Source organism: Eriocheir sinensis, chromosome 27 (genome assembly GCF_024679095.1).
Source record: "Eriocheir sinensis breed Jianghai 21 chromosome 27, ASM2467909v1, whole genome shotgun sequence".
NCBI lineage: Eukaryota > Metazoa > Arthropoda > Malacostraca > Decapoda > Varunidae > Eriocheir > Eriocheir sinensis.
The window spans coordinates 2,160,907-2,181,098 of record NC_066535.1 but is presented as its reverse complement, the minus strand read 5'-3'; the positions used below and the strand labels follow the sequence as shown (position 1 = coordinate 2,181,098).

General features: G+C 46.8%; 1 protein-coding gene across 3 annotated transcripts in view; it reads left to right on the top strand.

Moving 5' to 3' along the window:
- LOC127003978 (trithorax group protein osa-like) overlaps nt 1–18,343 on the top strand; it is a gene marked incomplete at its 3' end in the record, with an annotated part of 37,400 nt that extends 19,057 nt beyond the window's left edge. For all 3 annotated transcript variants that reach the window (XM_050871060.1, XM_050871061.1, XM_050871059.1), the window contains 5 exon segments: nt 1,065–1,291; nt 5,218–5,423; nt 9,181–9,389; nt 15,323–16,746; nt 18,128–18,343. In XM_050871060.1, the coding sequence (XP_050727017.1) occupies nt 1,065–1,291; nt 5,218–5,423; nt 9,181–9,389; nt 15,323–16,746; nt 18,128–18,343 (2,282 nt within the window).
- Between the last annotated feature and the right edge of the window lie 1,849 nt (nt 18,344–20,192).

Sequence of the window (20,192 nt, the reverse complement as noted above, 5' to 3'; positions counted from 1 at the left end):
TTTATATGCTGAACAGAGGACTTTGTCATTAATCTGATTTTCTGACGAGTGTCCAAATGTGTGTGTGTGTGTGTGTGTGTGTATTGATATATACAGTATTTGACGGCTCACAAGACTCATGGGCGTATAAGACGCACCCCCAATTTCATCAGGCATTTGAAAAAAAATATAAACGGGTTTGAAGCAGGAGTGTCGGGTGAAGAATTTTGGGCGACATTCCTGGCCCTCCCCACCATCAGGTCACTGTTAAACTTTCAGATCATTATCAAATCCCAAAACTTTACATTTAAAAGACTTAATATTTGGTGGGACCTGCCAGAATTGTTCCTTCAGGGCACTGCTTGGAGATGTAAACAAACATGTCTGAGACATTCAGAGGGTAACAACGGGTATGAAGTTTGTGCGTCATATTTCTGTAATTATTATTCCTCATCACAAGTCTAGTTGTTGTAATATTCTTGTACATTTTTAAGAAACATAAGGAAGTGTGAAATTTCAAACTTGAACACGTATGTAAAGTAAGAATGTTAACTTTGATAGTAACTTTAAGGGTAAAAGTTAATAGCTCGTGAGGATACGGGCCAAGGATGTTTGGTGATCTTAACCCAGTACCAGCAACAGGCCAGACTAAAGTAGTTCCCCCCAAAATAGGCTACCTTTGGCATTCACTAGTGAGCGAAGGGTGTTATACGCAACCTTCACTGAAGCAAATTTTTGTTGTTTAACCATTCTTAACCCGGTAGTAGCAAGGGGCAACTTTGTGTCTTCACCGTGTAGCAGCGACGGGCCAAATTTGTGTCTTCACCGTGTAGCAGCGACAGGCCAAATTTGTGCCATGATTTTAACCCCCCAAAATAGACAATGCATAAACTGATCACAAATGCTTTGATATATATTATGAAATGGTTTGTGTGAGGGGTGATTTTTTTCTCATTTTTCTCGCTTGGAGGGACCATTAGGAAACATGAGCCCCGCTGCTACTGGGTTAAGGTGGGTTGTCTTATTATTTAGCAAAGACTAGTGTGAGATAATGCTGGTGTTAACGAGATGTATGTTTTCACCAGTTGCCGTTGGACGGATCACACACATCATCATGGAACACAGTCACCGCAAAGGTCATGGCATGCAGCGGCCAAGAGGCCCAAGACCCAACCCAGCACCTGGCCTCATGGGGCCCCGGCCTGGGAGTGGCTCACGAGGCTCACGATCATTAGCATTCCAACCACCTCAGCCAGACATGTCGGCGCCCCCTCCCCCCTCCCAGGCCCAACCTCCCCCTCCCGTGACCAGTGTGAGTATCAGTGTGCAGAAGTCTTGCTGCCTTTTATGCTTTATAAATCTATACTGACATGATTCAGCATTTCTTATAACTTACAAAAGTAGAATGTCATTTTATCTCTCACGCACCGTAAGTTTCCAATAAGTTTCTGTTCCACTCATCATGCATTTCTCAGGCCTGACCGGCCTTTTTTGCCGCCGCGATACTCCACATTCCCGGACGTACTTTACCCTCACAGATATATCATACCCCAGTAAATTTGGTATCAGTGGCTTCATAAAGACTTGTACTAGAACATACGCAAATAGAACTAGAGAGGAAATATATATATATATATATATATATATATATATATATATATATATATATATATATATATATATATATATATATATATATATATATATATAGTCGTCCCTCAAAGAGTACTGGGGTTAGGGACCCAGGACCCCGTACTATTCGAAAATCCGTATAAAATTAGTCCCCCCTCCCTAGAAACACTCCTGGGCACTCCCACGGAATCCTAGTCTGGCCTGGCTCTGCTGTTATCCACGGGCCCAAGTTACCAGTTATGCATTTTCTGCTGCAGTCAATGTAGTGTTACAACGATAGGTGTGTCGAAGGAGGCGATGCCCCCCCGTTAGAGGTCAGGATATTTAAAATTCGGTTGGAGTAGTTTAAATATGCGTCCCTTAACTATATAATATGGAGGCGTAATGTCGTATTTTGGAGCCACAGAGTCAATCTCCACAATTACTGTTTCGTATCTTATTTCAAGTATGATTTAGAGAGCAATAGAAACTGTGGTAGAGAGTAAGAGAGAGTGTGAGTGTATGACATGGCTCGCTTGCTGACAATGTGGAAGGCAGCGCTGCCAGGATGGCTCCATTGCCCAGCGTGGAAACACTACAGCAGAAAATGCTATTATGCATAACTGGCAAATTTGGCCGGCAAGTAGAAGCTAAGCCAGGTGGGACCCGGATTCACGTGGTAAGCTCTCCCTACCGCAACTTAACTCATACCAAAACATAACTTCTCCTAAATCTGAATTCTTCTGCAAGGTGAACAGCTTTCACGAATGCTTTGGGTGCTGTCAGCAGGTGTTTTGGCTTGTTTCTTTGGTCCCATGTTCATGTTATGTGGTAAAGGAGAAGCGTGACTGAGGTTGTGTACACACGGACTTTGGGAAAGCGCATAGGTTTCAATCTGGCAGAACAGTGTTCCTGATGTTGTGCACACACACACGGACTGAGGGGATGTGCATGGGTGGCAGTCTGGTAGAGCAGTGTTGCCACTCACGCCGTGGCTACTTGGTGCGATGAGCGGGAAATTTAAAAATCCTAAAAAAAAAGTATGACAATCACCATAAAACTGAAACCGTACTATTTGAGAGATGACTGTATATATATATATATATATATATATATATATATATATATATATATATATATATATATATATATATATATATATATATATATAAATATAAGCAGTACAAACTTGTTCCAAGTCTCCGTGTAGAGTATTGTAGACAATAAATCCTAAGTACCAACTCTTCCCCACTCGCTAGCTCGAAATTTTGTGGGACAACTTTTTTAGCCGAATATGTTTCAAAGTGGAATTTAGTGAGGATTCTTATGGTATCCTCAAAATCCTCATACGCCTATTACAGTCGTCCCTCGAATAGTATGGGTGTTAGGGACCCAGGACCCCCGTACTATTAAAAAATCCGTATAGAGTTAGTGCCCACCTGGAAACACTCCTGAATCCGGGTCCTGCCTGGCTCAGCTGTTACCCACGGGCCCAAGTTGCCAGTTATGCATTTTCTGCTGCAGTCACAGTGCAGTGTTACCACGCTGGGGGGGGTCGAAGGGGGTGAAGCCCCCCGATAGAGGTCAGGTTATTTAAAGTTTGGTTGGAGCACTTTAAATATGCGTCCCTTAACTATATAATATGGAGGCGTAATGTCGTATTTGGGAGGCGCGGAGTCAATCTCCACAATTATCGTTTCGTATCTTATTTAAAGTATGATTTAGAGAGCAGTAATATAAATTGTGGTTGAGAGTAAGAGAGAGTGTGAGTGTATGACATTGTTCACTCGCTGACAATGTGGAAGGCAGCGCTGCCAGGATGGCTCACTTGTCTAGCTTGGTAACACTACAGCAGAAAATGCAAAACTGACAACTTTGGCCGGCGAGTAGAAACTGAGCCTGGCGGGAAACCCGAATTTTGTAGGAGTGGCCACTCCTGCCCACCAGTTTCTTGTTTAAGGGAAGAAAATGCCTATTTATGTGTTTATAATAGCTTAATTTATGAACAAACAGAAAAGGACGGCCTTTATCTCCACTCTTGCAGCACTGGCAGTTACTGCGGCAAGAATTTCTTTTACACTATGATGGATACAGCGAACGCTGCTCTCATTCACGTGGTATGCTCTCCCTACCACAACGTAACTCATCCCAAAATGTAACTTCTCCAAAATCTGAATTCTTCTGCAAGGTGAACACTTTCTTGAATGCTTTGGGTGCTTTCAGCAGGTGTTTTGGTAGAACAGTGTTGCCACTCACGCCATGGCTACTTGGTGCCACGAGCGGGAAATTTAAAAATCATAAAGAAATTCATCACTTGATAATCCGTATAAAACCGAAACCGTACTATTTGAGGGACGACTGTAGTTCCCGAGTTACACCGAGAAATCTGTATTTTTTTCCTCTCCCGTCAGAGTAGGCTAACAAATAAAAATCACTCAAAGCTCCTCATCTACGCTCCTTAGAAAGGTTGCCATATGTTACCTTTAAGAAACTTATCCTAACAAATGACGCTTCCAAATTTGTCGCACTTTCACCGAAAACTTAATTTTTAATAAATTTTTTAAAACTTTTATGACACGTTTCGCGTCATCGTGCGCCAGGACCTTTTACCCTTTGATGACGCTAAACGCGTCATCGTGTGCGAGAGGGTTAATGTGATAGATTCCAGAAAGTCTTAAACTTTATACAGGTAACTCGATTTACGCGAGTATTGTGTCCTTGAAGAGGTTGCGTAAATCAAAAACACTGTAGTAAATCAAACAAGAGGTAGGTTTGTACCTTTATTGCCTACTGTATCACTCTGACTCCTCTCCCTCTCGTGGTTCCTCCTCTGGCTGCCCTTCCCCTCGTGGTAGCACAGCAGCGAGGGTGTTGTTGTTGTTGAGTAGCGTGGGTACTGTATTGTCGTTCAAGTGGCGCGCGGGAAGAACTGAGCTCAGCTGTGTGGCCGTGTGAGTCCAGTTGCGTGAGACATCTGGTGGCCACTCCATAAAATATCGCGTATAAGTGAAAAAAAACGTGTAAATTAAATATTTATTTGGATTTTGGACCCTGCGTTATTTAAAAAACGCGTAAACCAAACTCGCATAAATCGAGAGCTACCTGTAACTTACAAAAATAGAAAGTCATTTTAATGTGATAGGTTCCAGAAAGTCTTAAACTTTATACTATAATCTTCTCGGGCTTGGATGGCGAGAGTCCCCCCTGTTTTAGGAGGAACCACCTTGAGCCCTGTGCTGCTGTTGGTATATTGACGGCATGGGAGTTGTGAACAGATAGGAGCGTTTTCATTGATTGTGTATTATGTGGTCAAGTACTGTCAGAGTTATGTTTTGAGACATTTAATCCTCACCACAACGGGGGCTTCGTGGTGCAGTGGTTAGCACACTCGGCTCACAGCTGAGAGAGCCCGGGTTCAATTCCCGGGTGGAGTCGAAAAATTTGGGCGGCTTTTCCGATACCCTACGCCTCTGTCCACCCAGCAGTGAATGGGTACCAGGTATTAATCGGGGGTTGTGTCCCATCTCCTGGGATCTGTTCCCTTCTCCTATAATTCCTTCCCCTTCAGTCTCTCCGGCATATGACCACAGATGTTGCGCCCACTAAACCAAACTTTCCAACTTTCAGATATTCAGAGAGAAAGTATTCCTGCCAATGAATATCGGCCTGAATCCCACTGACATACAAGCACGGCTGATTGGCGAAAGCGGAATGAACCTGCGCTACATACAAGAAGAGACCGGTGTGGCCATCTCTGTCCGTGGCATTGGGTCTGGCTTCCAAGAGAGTGGCACCGGCCAGGAGGCCCAGGACCCCCTCCACTTCTACCTGGAGTGAGTAATAACCACAGCTAAGACCAGGGGGGGGCAGGCAGAGGAGGAGGAGCCACAGTGGCCTCACCAGCGTTGACAAATTATCGTACATACCGTGTTGGATTTTCGTAGTTTTTGACTGACATGTATAGCAAAAACAAACAAACAAACATCAATAAATAACAGTTTTAACGCTAACTTTAATATTCTTTCGTCATTCGTGTAGGTACGAGAGTCTGAGGCTTAAAAGTGATAAATACAATGTGCTGAATATATGATAATCTGGCAACGCTGGGACTCTGGCTGGCTGGCTGGCTTTTTTTTTTTTTTACCTTAGCTGGCCAAGTTTTTCTGGATACTTTGGGTTTCCGGATAATTGAGGATTTACTGTATATGGCATTGTTGATATCAGTGCAGGCAGGCAAAGACTTGGATCTTTAACCCGGTGGTGGCAGCAGCGGGGACCATGTTTCTTAATGGTCCCTCCAAGCGAGAAAAATGTAAAAAAATCAGCCCTCACACAGACCAGCTCATAATATATGTCAACACGTTTGTGATCAGTTTATGTATCATCTATTTTGGGGGGTTTATAGCATGGCACAAATTTGGCCCGTCACTGCTACACGGTTAAGTCACTTGTGCTCCCTGTCTGACTGTATGGCTGTGAGACAAGGACACTGTTTAGGGACTTGGAGAGGTGTGTTGGTGGTCATGTCGAAGGAGAGAGAGAGAGAGAGAGAGAGAGAGAAAGAGCAGCTCCTCCTTCCTCTTCGATCTTCTTACGCTTGTCAAGAAAGTACTCTATAGAAATGTGACAAATTTTGATGCTCTGGTCTCTCTCTCTCTCTCTTTTTTTCTTCTTTCTGTTCTACAAAATATGATCCGCTTTCGTGATTAGTCACCTCCACAGTGGGGAGGCGGTGGCTGAGTGGTTAGTGTGATGGTGCTGCGTCCAGGGCGATGCAGGCTCCTGTCCCACCTGGTGCCAAAAGCTGGGATTTTTCAGTCAGAGGAGGGTATCAGGACGCCCCTCCTTGCAAAATTGACCTCTCTTTCAGCCACCTCTTTGGATTCTTTTTAGGAGCAGCGAGTAGCGGGCTTTTTTTATTATTATTGTGTCCTTTTTTGTGCCCTTGAGCTGTCTCCTTTGTTGTGAAAATAAAAAATAAACGAATGGTCTAAGACAGTGTTATTCACTAATTTTTGCAAGAGAGCCACTTTGGTTAAACACATTGATTTAGAGAGCCGCAGCTACTGCAAGTTAGCGTAACTCAACTAATTAAATTAATATATAGACGTGTCGCTGATGTTTCCCGTATTGAACATCCATGATTTCATGCCTAGAACTACGTGATCAGTTTTCCGTAGATGATTTCTGTACGACTAGGGCAGGGATGTTAGAATGTTATCGCTTACTGTGACTTTGTCTTCCATCTCACCTCATGAAAATATATATCTTTCTTGATAAATTATTAAATTATTTTTCTATGTATTTTTTTTATTAATTAATTTATATATTTTTCGAGAGCCGTGAATTGAGTCATTGCGAGCCGCGCAATGAATACCACTGGTCTAAGACTACCCACATGCTGTCCAGAAGACCCGGACTCTAGATTCATTCCCTAAAAGAGTCATTGATGAGGTCCGGGGAGCAGCTTGAGCCCGACCATTAGGCCCCACCAGGAAAGCATGCCTACCGGTACCATTGGCAAAAACATAAGGAAAAAAAAAAAAGCACCTTTGCACTGGAATGACTGTGCTAAACCATCTTCCTCCTCCTCCTCTTCTTCCTAATCCTCTTTCTCTATTCTCTTACTTTTATTTTTCCATCATTGGTTTGTGTGTGTGTGTGTGGGGGGGGGGGGTCAGATGACAGTCTTATCAGTGAGAAAACACGGATTTCCTCTTGGATGTTGAGTATCACGCCGCCCCCTTCCTTCCTCTTCCTCCTCTTCCTCTTTCTTTTATTGCCCTCCTTATCCTTCTCCCTCATCCTTCTTCATGTCTCAGCAACTACCTCATGAAACTGAATCAAGGCCTGTTACCAGCCTTGTACGTGAACCCATATTCCAGCTGTACGGGCAAATTGATCTTGCTCACCGGGTTGTCTCTATATGCAAGATGGCGCCACTATAAACACTTACTACGTCACTTCGACATTAGTTCCATACTGGTGGCCGTGAAATGGAGACAGAAAGCGCTGAGATCCGGAGCAGGAAAAGGGCGGTGAAGAATTAACACTTTTGGTCGATATTCTCAGACACTATTTCCAAAGGGCAAAAAGGAGATCAGCGTGGTTCTAATGTGCATTGTTTTAGGTTCATGGTACAGAAGAAGGGTCAACCTGTTACCGGCTTAGTACGTGAACGCATATTCCAGCTGTATGGGCACGTGGCACGCTTTATGGATATTGATCTTGCTCACCGGGTTGTCTCTGTGCGGGTAGGCGGTGGCTGAGTGGTAGTGTGCTGGGCCCACATTCACTGCATGATGGACGACGCGGGTTCGAATCCCCACGCTACCACCTGGGATTTTTCAGTCACCGCCGAGTGGCTTAAAACTACCCACATGCTGTCCTGAAGACCACCCATCAACCTGGACTCTAGAGGAAGCCGTCCAGGTGAATCAAGAAGGAGTTCCGGGGGGCAGCATGAGCCAAGAGAAGATGGCGCCACTATAAACACTTGCCACCCAGGCCCCTCAAGCAAACCTACCTGCGCTACAGGCGTACACGTAAAAAGCTGCCTGCATTTGCTTCCAGTTTTTATTTATTTTTTATTTTTTTATTTATTTTTTATTTATTTATTTATTTATTTATTTATTTTTTTTTTTTTCCCCTCTGCCTATACCATCTGTAGGCTTTCTTAGGGGCCTAGCTGGTGGTTGCCCCAAGCCCGTCATGGCGCAGGCAATGTCTTATAGTGGCGCCAGTTATGCTTGGCTCATGCTGCCCCTCGGAACTCATTCTTGGTTCATTGGACGGCTGATGGCTGGTCTTCAAGACAGCTTTTTTTTTTTCTTTTCTTTTTTTTTTTTTTTTTTTACGCCTATAGAGCTGGTAGGTTTGCTTGAGGGGCCTGGATGGTGTTTGGCCCCAGCCCATCATGGCGCAGGCAAGTGTTTATAGTGGCGCCATCTTCTCTTGGCTCATGCTGCCCCCCGGAACTCTTTCTTGATTCACTTGGACGGTTTCCTCTAGAGTCCGGGTTGATGGATGGTCTTCAGGACAGTATGTGGGTAGTCTTAGGCCACTCGGCAGTGACTGAAAAATCCCAGGTGGTAGCGTGGGGATTCAAACCCACGTTGTCCATGGCGTGATGAATGCTGGCCCAGCACGCTAACCACTCAGCCACTGCCTACCCAGTTAGTTTAGATTTAAATTTTTTAAGTTTCTTTTATGTGCCAACTTATCTATAACTCCAATTTAAAGGTGTTACCACATGCCCGTTTTATTTTGAAAGAGTTCTAATGTCATAGGGGGGCTTCGTGGTGCAGTGGTTAGCACACTCGGCTCACAACCGAGAGAGCCCAGGTTTGATTCCCGGGTGGAGTTGAAAAATTTGGGCGGCTTTTCCGATACCCTATGCAGCAGTGAATGGGTACCAGGTATTAATCGGGGGTTGTGTCCCGTCTCCTGGGATCTGTTCCCTTCTCCTATAATTCCTTCCCCTTTTGTCTCTCTCCGGCACATGACCACAGATGTCGCGCCGACTAAACAAAACTTTCCAACTTTGTAATGTGTCATAGAAATACAGCTATGTTTTGTTGCTGCCAACAGGCATGACAACCAGGAACAGTTCAATCAGGCCAAGGACCTGGTGGTTAATCTGGCCCAAACTGTGATATCGGAAGTGCAGCAGGAGCTTCAGCAACAACAACAACAGCAACAACAACAGCAGCAGCAGCACCAGCTGCAGCACCAGCAACTCCAGCAGCCAGCACCTCTGTTCACCCAACCTCCACCTCAGCAGCCTGATGTGGCCCTCGGTAACTATGATGTGTGCCAGTGGCCGGCAAATGATAAGAATAATTTTATATACAGGCAGTCCTCAAGGTACAGTAGGGTTTGGTTCCAACAGGCAGGGCGTAGGGCAAAATTTGCATTATTTATCAACCCTCTCGGACACCGTAAGTTTCCAATAAGTTTCTGTTCCACTCATCATGCATTTCTCAGGCCCGAGCGGCCTTTTTTTGCCGCCGCGATACTCCACATTCCCAGACGTACTTTACCCTCACAGATATATTGTACCCCAGTAAATTTGGTATCAGTGGCTTCATAAAGACTTGTACTAGAACATGCACAAATAAAAATAGAGGAAAATATATAAGTATAAACAATACAAACTTGTTTCAAGTCTCCGTGTAGAGTATTGTAGAAAATAAATCCTAAATACCAACTCTTCCCCACTCGCTAGCTCGAACTTTTGTGGGCCAACTTTTTAGCTGAATATATATTTCAAAGCAGAATTTAGTGAAGATTCTTATGGTATCCTCAAAATCCTCATACGCCTATTAGTTCCTGAGTTACACCGAGAAAACTGTATTATTTTCCTCTCCCGTCAGGGTAGGCTAACAAATAAAAATCGCTCAAAGCTCCTCATCTACGCTCCTTAGAAAGGCTGCCATATGTCACCATTAAGAAACTTATCCCAACAAATGACGCTCCCAAATTTGACGCACTTTCACCGAAAACTTAATTTTTAATCAATTTTTTAAACTTTTATGACGCATTTCACGTCATCGTGCGCCAGGACCTTTTACCCTTTGATGATGCTAAACGCATCATCGAGCGCGAGAGGGTTAAAATAAAATATTATTCAAATATCCCACCACAGATAGGGCAGCATTCCTGTGTCTCCTGCCCATCCCCCCTAACCCACATCAGTCCTTATGCACTCACCTCACCCCAGCCCAAGGTAACCCACATCAGTCCTTATGCACTCACCTCACCCCAGCCCAAGGTAACCCACATCTGTCCTTATGCACTCACCTCACCCCAGCCCAAGGTTCAGTCTCACAACACTGTGCAACATTACCAAATTGAGCTACCAAGTTTTGCCAAGATGGCGACATTAGCCAGACGCCCCACCGAGTCGTTGCATGGGGGATTTTCTTGTCGACAGTGCTTGTAAAAGGACACATTCTATCTATATGAGTAGCCGGTGTCACCTCTGCTTTATATTCTTTCCTTCTGGGAATCTTTTGTTCTACTATGATAGCTGTTAACCCTTGCATTGCTAAACGCTCACAGCGACCGTTAGGCGTATTTGCCGGTGGTGCTAAACACTCACTGCGAGCTCCTCCCGCACTCAAATCTCCCGCGTATGAGAGTGTTCCAGCACTATTTCTCACAACACAGGATTGCCAATTGAGTGTGTTCTTCACTAAATTTGGTGGAAAATCATATCAGCCCAGCGCGGCAAATCTACGGACGAGGAACTGGTGGATGTTCTTGCCCAATACAGCGGCATTTTTGCATAGCTTCACCTGACTGATTCTTTGACCAAATAGTTGTAAATATTGCAGTTGGCAATACAACCTTGCCAGAATCTCAAGGAAAAATGTCCGCAGTTCCCTCAATATGGCTGATCATCCCGCACACACCAACGTAAGTGTTAACATTCAACACTCCCTGAACGTGCATGTACGTTCGCAAGAGAGTCATACATAACCGACTCCTTTAGATCTGGACCTCGTCTTTCCAATGGTGTCTTTAGGTTTTAGTTGTGATGAATAGTTTTTGAGATACAGAGGTTAAAAGAGACCCCCCATTGGGCTGTCTGACTGCGCCTGAGGGGATAGTCACGTCTCATACCACGCACAAGGAAAGGGTTAAAAGTAAACGGTTACTTATAGTTGCTGCAGGAAGGTTGTGAGGAGGCTGTTGTTGTGGAATGACATTTTGGTTGCTCCCAGCTGATCAACCATCCAGTTTGGCTAACCCCCCACCTTAGGGGAGCTGTACAAGGTTAATGGGGGAAGCAAACGTAGCTGAAACTTGGGGAGGTGGTGGCTGAATGAATAGCGTGACGGCGCCGCGTTCAGGAGGACACGAGTTCAATCCCCGCCCGGTGCCACCAAGCTGGGATTTTTCAGCCGCCGCCGAGTGGCTTAAAACTACCCACATGCTGTCCAGAAGACCACCTATCAACCCGGACTCTAGATTCTAGGATTAAAGATGAGCTCCAGGGGGCAGCATGAGCCAATGCAAGATGGCGCCACTATAAACACTCGCCTGCACCAGAACGGGCTGGGCCGACCATCAGGATCCACCGGGAAGAAGCCTTGGGCCGACCATCAGGCCCCACTGGGAAGAAGCCTTGGGCCGACCATCAGGATCCACCGGGAAGAAGCCTTGGGCTGACCATCAGGATCCACCGGGAAGAAGTCTTGGGCCGACCATCAGGATCCACCGGGAAGAAGTCTTGGGCCGACCATCAGGATCCACCGGGAAGAAGTCTTGGGCCGACCATCAGGATCCACCGGGAAGAAGCCTTGGGCTGACCATCAGGATCCACCGGGAAGAAGCCTTGGGCCGACCATCAGGATCCACCGGGAAGAAGTCTTGGGCCGACCATCAGGCCCCACCGGGAAGAAGCCTTGGGCCGACCATCAGGCCCCACTGGGAAGAAGCCTTGGGCCGACCATCAGGATCCACCGGGAAGAAGCCTACCGGAGCAATAGGCCACGACGTAAAAAAAGAAAGAAGAAAAAAGTGTAGATAAGTGGGTCAACTCACTATACCCTTGCTCAACTCACATGCTGGCCACTTGGCACTTGTTAGATCTATCAATAAGCTTATATAGCAGACTGTAGGCTTGTAAACTGGTACAGTAGCAACTAGTCACTGCAGTGTGAGTAGTACTTGCAGCTTGAGTTCCAGAGGCAACTGAGGGAGCAGTGTAGGCGGGCAAATTGGGTAGGCGGTGGCTGAGTGGTAGCGTGCTGGGCCCACATTCATCGCGTGATGGACGACGCGGGTTTGAATCCCCACGCTACCACCTGGGATTTTTCAGTCACCGCCGAGTGGCTTAAAACTACCCACATGCTGTCCTGAAGACCACCCATCAACCCGGACTCTAGAGGAAGCCGTCCAAGTGAATCAAGAATGAAATCCGGGGGGCAGCATGAGCCAAGAGAAGATGGCGCCACTATAAACACTTGCCTGCGCCATGACGGGCTGGGGCTAACTATCATCCAGGCCCCTCAAGCAAGCTTACCGGCGCTATAGGTGTAAAAAAAAAATGTTAAAAATAAATAAATAAAAAAAAAAGCCTCTCCTGCCCAGCCTAGTTGGGATGGGTCCAGCATGTGAGGACAGTGGCAGGGAGGCTCGAGAGCACTGTGTAAACAAGCTGCTGCATGGATATAGCAGCAGTTTGTATACACAGTTCTCCTGCACCTCCCCTGCCACTGTCCTCACACCCTGGGCTGGGCCGGAGCAGGGGGCGCCGTGCAGTGTGGCCCTCCTCGCTGCCCACGCACCGGTCCAGATTGAGTTTCTAAAGCTCCCAAAGCCAGTGGTCTACAAGGTTGCCAAAAGCTTTTACAAGCAGAGACAATGAAGGAAATTTCAGTGATCCCAGTCAGGTGTCCCGAGGACAGGATCTCCTGCAACTCCATGCGATTCCTGAAATCTTCTGCAACTCTATGCTCTTCCTACAAGCACCATTGTTCTACTGACTAGCCTGTTCTCTGGGAGTGAGAGTGCTGTCAAGTGTTGGGGGCATCTGAAGCTTCTTTCCTGTGAACACGAGAGTAAGGCAGGGCTGTGACAGTGCCCATCACTTTTCAGTACTTGAATGTGTGGTGCAGCGACTCTGCCTGATGAAGGAGCCTCCCATAACCCACTTAGCCAGGGGGGCACCTCTTTGGGCAACTCGGTAAGGAGTGGCTCTCCCGTCACGTTGGTCGCGGGTTCAATCCCAGGCAGCCAGCAAATACCCTCACCTTGTCTTGATTAATTTCTCGTGTGTTTCGATACACGCAGAGGACGTGTTGGAAAATAGAAAAAGAGAAAATAAACTCCCGGGGCATGACAAATGGACTGGTTATTAGGCAGAGTTGTGGAGCAGAGTCATTGTTTAGCTTGTCTTAGCAATACCAAGGTCACTGATCTTGTTTTTGCTGATGATTCAGCAATCCTTACACCTACTGGAGGTTCTGGTGATGGCTCTCAATGCACTGCACATATAGGCAAAGGTTTTGGGACCCCATTTTATTGAGCCAAGACCAAGATACAGGTGTATGGAGGCTTGCTAGATGAAACAGTACAGTCTGTTCATGCATGTGGTGAGGACAGTGATATCTTGGTAAAAATTACAAATCTCAGTAGTGTAGTGGAAAGTTTGGCTTAGTGGGTGCAATATCTGTAGTCATCTGCCGGAGAGAGACAGAATGGGAAGGGAACAGATCCCAGGAGACGGGACACAACCCCCGATTAATACCTGGTACCCATTCACTGCTGGGTGGATAGGTATCAGAAAAGCCGCCCAAATTTTTCCACTCCGCCCGGGAATCAAACCTGGGCTCTCTCGGTTGTGAGCCGAGCGTGCTAACCACTGCACCACGAAGCCCCTAGTAGTGTAGTGTACAACAGCCTTGGGTCTCTTCAAGAAGTCTTATGTCAGATTGGATTGGCCCACAGTGTTATGGACATAATTCACCACAAATATTTGGTGTTGTCAGTACCTGGGCAGACTGACACAAAGGTTCGGATCTTCAAGTTGCTTGTGCTCCCTGTCTTACTCTGTGGCTGTGAGACAAGGACAATGAATAGCAACTTGAAGAGATGGATTAATGCCTTTGGTAAAAAGTGCCAATGTAGAATCATGGGATATCACTATAATCACTTTACCAAACCAGTTTTTACTTTGTGAGACTGGATTGAGGCCTATTACCTGCATGTGTAGTGCAGCAACTAGGCCTGATAAGGGAGCCTCCCATAGCCCACTTGGCAAGTGGGGTACCTCTTTGGCCGACTCGGTAAGGAGTGGCTCTCCCGTCACACTGGTCGCGGGTTAAATCCCGGGCAGCCGGCAAATACCCTCCTGGTCTTGATTTATTTCTTGTGTGTTTGAATACACGCAGAGGACGTGTGGGGATTATTGAGTAGTAGGAAAGAGAAAATCAAATCTCGGGGCATGACACATAGCCTGGGAACATCAGCTCCAGCAATACAGGCATGTGGCACGTTACCCAGAAATCATCCCTGCTCACCAGGGTGTTTCTGTAAGAGTCAATTTTGAGTGGAGGAGGCCAAGGGTCACCCATGGAGTTCATGGATTGAGCAAGTTGTTAGATGAGGTAATTAGGATGGGAGGGAGGCCTTGCATTGAAACTTGTCTGGAGGACCTCGTAGAGTGGGTACTCTGCCGCCCCTTCTACAGGTAACTCAATTTACGCGAGTATTGTGTCCTTGAAGAGGTCGTGTAAATCAAAAACAATGTAAATCAAACAGGTAGGTTTGTACCTTTATTGCCTACTGTATCACTCTGACTCCTCTCCCTCTCTTGGTTCCTCCTCTGGCTCCCCTTCCCCTCGTGGTAGCACAGCAGTGAGGGTGTTGTTGTTGTTGAGTAGCGTGGGTACTGGATTGTTGTTCAAGTGGCGCGCGGGAAGAACTGAGCTCAGCTGTGTGGCCGTGTGAGTCCAGTTGCATGAGACATCTGGTGGCCACTCCATAAAATATCGCATATAAGTGAAAAAAAATGTGTAGATTAAACATTTATTTGGATTTTGGAGCCCGCATTATTTCAAAAACGTGTAAACCAAACTCGCGTAAATCGAGTTACCTGTACTTGCATATTTCCCTATTGATTGAGTGACTGATAATAGATTATGTAAATAAGCTGATTGATGGTCAGTAAATCATGTAAATAAGTGAAGTGAGTGTGCTAAGAAAGACTTGTTTGTTTCAGGAGGTGGCGGCAGCATTGGTCAGCCACATTTGGCCCCTGTACAAGTGGCTCCCCACCAGCTGACAGCCCCACAAGCCCCACCCCCACAGATGGTTCACACACAGATGGTTCCCCCCCAAGTACCTCCTCATTCACAAATAGTGCCTCCTCATGTTGGCCACCATCAGATGCCTCCAGCCCAAGTACCCATGCAGGGCCAGGTGGGTGGGCCTCAGGTGAGTGCCAATGTGATGCACACGGTGTTGGCACCTCACCTACAGCCTACGGGAGCCCCGGTGTCCCAGGAGGTCATGCCACAGCAAGAAGTAATTCAAGCCACTGTGGTGTCCATGCCGCAGCAGGTGGTCCATCTCTCAGCGCCTCCTGTAGTGTCCAGCACCTCAGCAAACCAGCAGCTGGTGCACACATCATCTGGCACCCAGCTGGTTACTCTGCCCCCTGGAACACAAATCATCAACATGCCTGATGGACCCCGACTGGTGGCCCTGGCTGGCAGCACCCAAGTGGCTCCTCCTGTCCCTGCTGGGCACCAGACTCACCCTGCTCCTCTGCATGACCCTCAAGGGGTGCCAAACCCTATGGTGCAGCAGCAACCTGCACCTCAGTCCATGGCTGTGTCTGGGGGCACCAACCACATGGCTATAAACCAGACTCCCATCCTCAGTGATGGAGGAGGACATCATTCCAACCTAGCCAGGTCTATGGGGCCTGCCAGCTCTTATTCTGCTCCCTCCTTGGTGAACACTGTCAGTACCTCCAGTCCTCTCACCAATGCCACGCCCCATGAAGCACCGTTTCCACCCAATGTCAATGCAAGCATGCCTCCCCCCAACACCAGCATGGCCCTGGGCGTGCCTCCCCCAGCTGCCCTTGGTCTGCCTCCAGCTGTCACTGCCAACGCCGGAAGTGTGTCCTTCGTGCTCACCCCTGGCGTGAACACCATGACAACCACCTCAGGGGTTGGCCTCCTCATGCCTCAGGACCCAGCCGTTGCCTCAGGCCAGATGCATGTGACTCAGCCTGTTGTGGTGACCGGAGTGATGCCCAGCCTACAGCAACAGCCGCAGCAGCACCAACCACACCACCCAGTGTCTCAAGCTGGTGCCCCATCATCCTATATAGGCCCTGTCCCTCCCCAGCCCATGAGTCACTCTGGGTATTCAGCGTCCCAGCCTCATGAACAGCCAGCCACCTCAGCATACCTGGCTTCAGAGCATGGCTACAGTGGTCCCCCCATCACCACTCATGCTACCCATCACTATGGTCAGGTGCCCCCCCAGCAGCAGCAGCGACCGGTGGGTGTGGCGTATGCTCCAGTGGGCATGGCAGGGGGTGGAGAAACTGTTGCACATGGCAGGATAGAATTCCAGGCCGGTGGACCTCCAGGAGTGATTCCTCTCAGTAGTCTGCCTCCACGCCATCAGGTGAGCATCAACACACTTTATGGGGAGCGTTAACCTGTCTGCTGCGATTGGCACAGATTTGGCTTTTGCTGGTAGCCTGGTAACATCATCATCATCATCATTTCATGGACGCCTGCTCCTAGGAGCTCCCACCAGGGGATGGCTGTGCCAGAAGAGCTTCCAACTTTCTCTATCCAGACACTCCCTCCTTGCCTGCTCAAAGTTTCTCAAAGATCTTTCCCCCCTCTCCCTAACATACTCTTGCACCCTATCCCTCCATTTCACTGGAGGTCGTCCTCTAGCATTCCCTCCCTCTATCTCACTCGCACACACCCTTCTGGTCATCTTACTCTCCTCCATTCGCTCCATGTGGCCAAACCACTTTAAGGTCTGTCGCTTCACTTCTTCCCTTCACCCCTTTGACACATTCCAAAATGCTCGTACACACTTTCATTACTCATTCCATCCATTCTACTCACACCACAAGCACTCCTCAAATAACTCATTTCCACTGCCTGCACTCTAGACCTCTGACTTTCATTCCAGGCCCACGTTTCATATGTGAGGGTTGGTACTATTATTGTATTTCTCAAATCCCTCTTTACCTCCATGCTCACACTTCTGCCATTCATGATTCGCACCAAAGACCCTACCACCCTTCTTCCTTGCAATGCCCTTTCTCTTATCTCTCCCTCCATACCACCATGCTTACACATAACTGATCCAAGGTACTTAAACTCATTGACCTCCTCCATTTCTTCACCTTTCAAAATTATTTTGCATTCTTTTTCACATTCAACTCCCACTCTATATGGGCATACAAAATCTACAACGTCACTTCTACATCGCTCACAAACCATCACTTTACTTTTGTTGACATTTACTTTCAGCTTTCTCTTGTTACAGACACTATCAAAAACACTGACCAAATTTTGTAGGTCACAAATACTCTCAGGTCTTTCTCTGTGGTGGATAGTGGAGTGTTTCCCATGTGGTATTGGTATGTTGGATATCCCTTCACTGGTAGCCTGGTAACATATACTCCCAGGTCTTTCTCCGCCTCTGTGGTGGATAGTGGAGTGTTTCCCATGTGGTATTGGTGTGCTGGATATCCCTTCACTGGTAGCCTGGTAACATATACTCCCAAGTCTTTCTCTGCCTCTGGTGGATAGTGGAGTGTTTCCCGTGTGGTATTGGTGTGCTGGATATCCCCTTCCAAAGTGCAGGACTTAACTTTTCTCTTCATTGAATTGTAGCAGCCACTTTTTGCTCCATTCCTGATGCTTGGTGAGGTCTTCTTGTAGGAAATCATCAGTCTAGGAGTTAACCTTGCAATACTCTTTTTTACCTTTTTTTATGATGCACTTGTATGAGATTTAACTGTATTGGTGTGATTTGACAGGGACAGAAAGCAGAACAGCAGCAGCAGCCTCTCCAGCCAACGCCTGGTCACTACAGCAGCCAGCCCAGCCACCAAGAACTGCGTCCTGTCTCCTTGGAGCAGCAGTGGCAGCAGTTCCAGCAGCAGGTGAAGATAGAAGGAGGCCAGCAGCAGTATGACCCTTATGCTGCTGCCACGGAGGATTCGGAGCACCAAGACTCTGCTAGACAGCCTCAGGTACTGGCTTGTTTTAATCAACAGTTCCAACTCTAGATACCTTGCTATAGTCCAACCAAATTGTCAAGTCCGTTTGGGCGGAGGCTCCCGCGGGTCCATTCCTCCCCTCTGCTCTGCCACACAGTCCCAACACCTATTTTTTCCTATCATATGTTACCTTTACCTTACATATGAGAGGAGGAGACAGGTGTTGGGACTGTGTGGCAGAGCAGAGGGGAGAAATGGACCCACGGGAGCCTCCGCCCAAACGGACTTGACAATTTGGTTTCACTATAGTTGCTCAAATTGAGCCATTTAGGGGCTGCTGTCAACAGACCCACATGGCCCCAGTGGACAAGGAAGAGATCTTCTTTTAGCTAGAAACCAGTTGGAGCACACGGAGACTTCTAAGTTGCCAGTGATCACTGGCTACTTAAACCCTAGAATACCAACACTGAAATACATACGTGACTACCGCCCATGTACTGGATCTGGAACAAATTTAGGAAATTAAAAAAAATAATAAACAAACAATTACACTTATTATTATATTTTCCTAAAAAGTAGAATCCTTATAATATATAATGGATATAAAGTTAAACAGATAACCCCAAAAAATATATTGAAAAAAGGATGTGAATGAATGATTTTTTTAACCCAGTAGCAGCGACAGACCAAATTTGTGGCTTTACCTTGTAGCAGCGACGGACCAAATTTGTGGCTTTACCTTGTAGCAGCGACGGACCAAATTTTTGCCATGATATAAACCCCAAAAAATAGATGATACATAAACTGATCACAAATGCTTTGATATGTATTATGAAATGGTTTGTGTGAGGGCTGATTTTTTCTCATTTTTCTTGCTTGGAGGGACCATTAAGAAACATGATCCCCGCTGCTACCACCACCGGGTTAGTAACCTGTATAAACTAAGCTATACTTCAGACAGTCTTAGTCCCACGGTCCCCCAGCCAGCCCGGTGTGGAGTTCAGATGTCCCCCATGATAGTCGCGTGGCCCCAGCCTTATGACCCTTGGGTATGTGTGGGGCAAGCTGTCAAAGTACGGCTTGGTTTTGAAAGTCAAAACAAAAAAATGTTTTCGTAAAAAAGTTCCACTTGCTCCCAGTCTCTTCACACCGTCCTGGGGGCTGAGGTGAAAGAGATATATTGTTGCTGAAGTAACTTCCATCACCGAGGCGCCATCAAAGAATGACCAGCACCTAGGGCATTTTCAGCGGCACGTTATCATTGCTGGGCTGGTGAAAAAGTAAAGAAAGATATTATTGATGCTGTAGATGAGCAGAACTACCTGCAGCATGTTATAAAAACAGCAGCAACGGGAAAAGATCCAACAAGCAGCCAGGGCATCAGAGTAGGCACTCAATACTGACATGCCAGGGCCATCAAGGGTGGCTGCAGCAGCAGGCAGGGACATCTGACTCATCTGCCGGGGCACTGGTATCCAGGTACCTAGGCCCACCCCGGGCCACCATGTGGGTCAGAACACTGTTTATAGTATCCTGAAAACATCAATGTTGTAACCTGCAAAAATAGAAAAAATATTACCCAAGTGTAGTAAGTAGTAGTAGTAGTAGTGTAGTAAGATGTGTTATACACCCTAATTCACCAACAAGGTACCGAATTCGGTACTTTTAGAAATAAATTTAAAAATAGATGTCTGAGCGACACGGACCAACTGTACTCCACCAGAATAACTCACACTGCACACTTCAGGAAGCCCAGGGAAGTGTGCACACAGCAGCCTACGCAGGACTTCGAAGTAGGCCTTGTGGCAGGATTCAGTACAACGTTGGTATTCTAGGGTTAATGAAGGACTCCGTACACAGCTTCGAAAGCTTAGTGGAGACA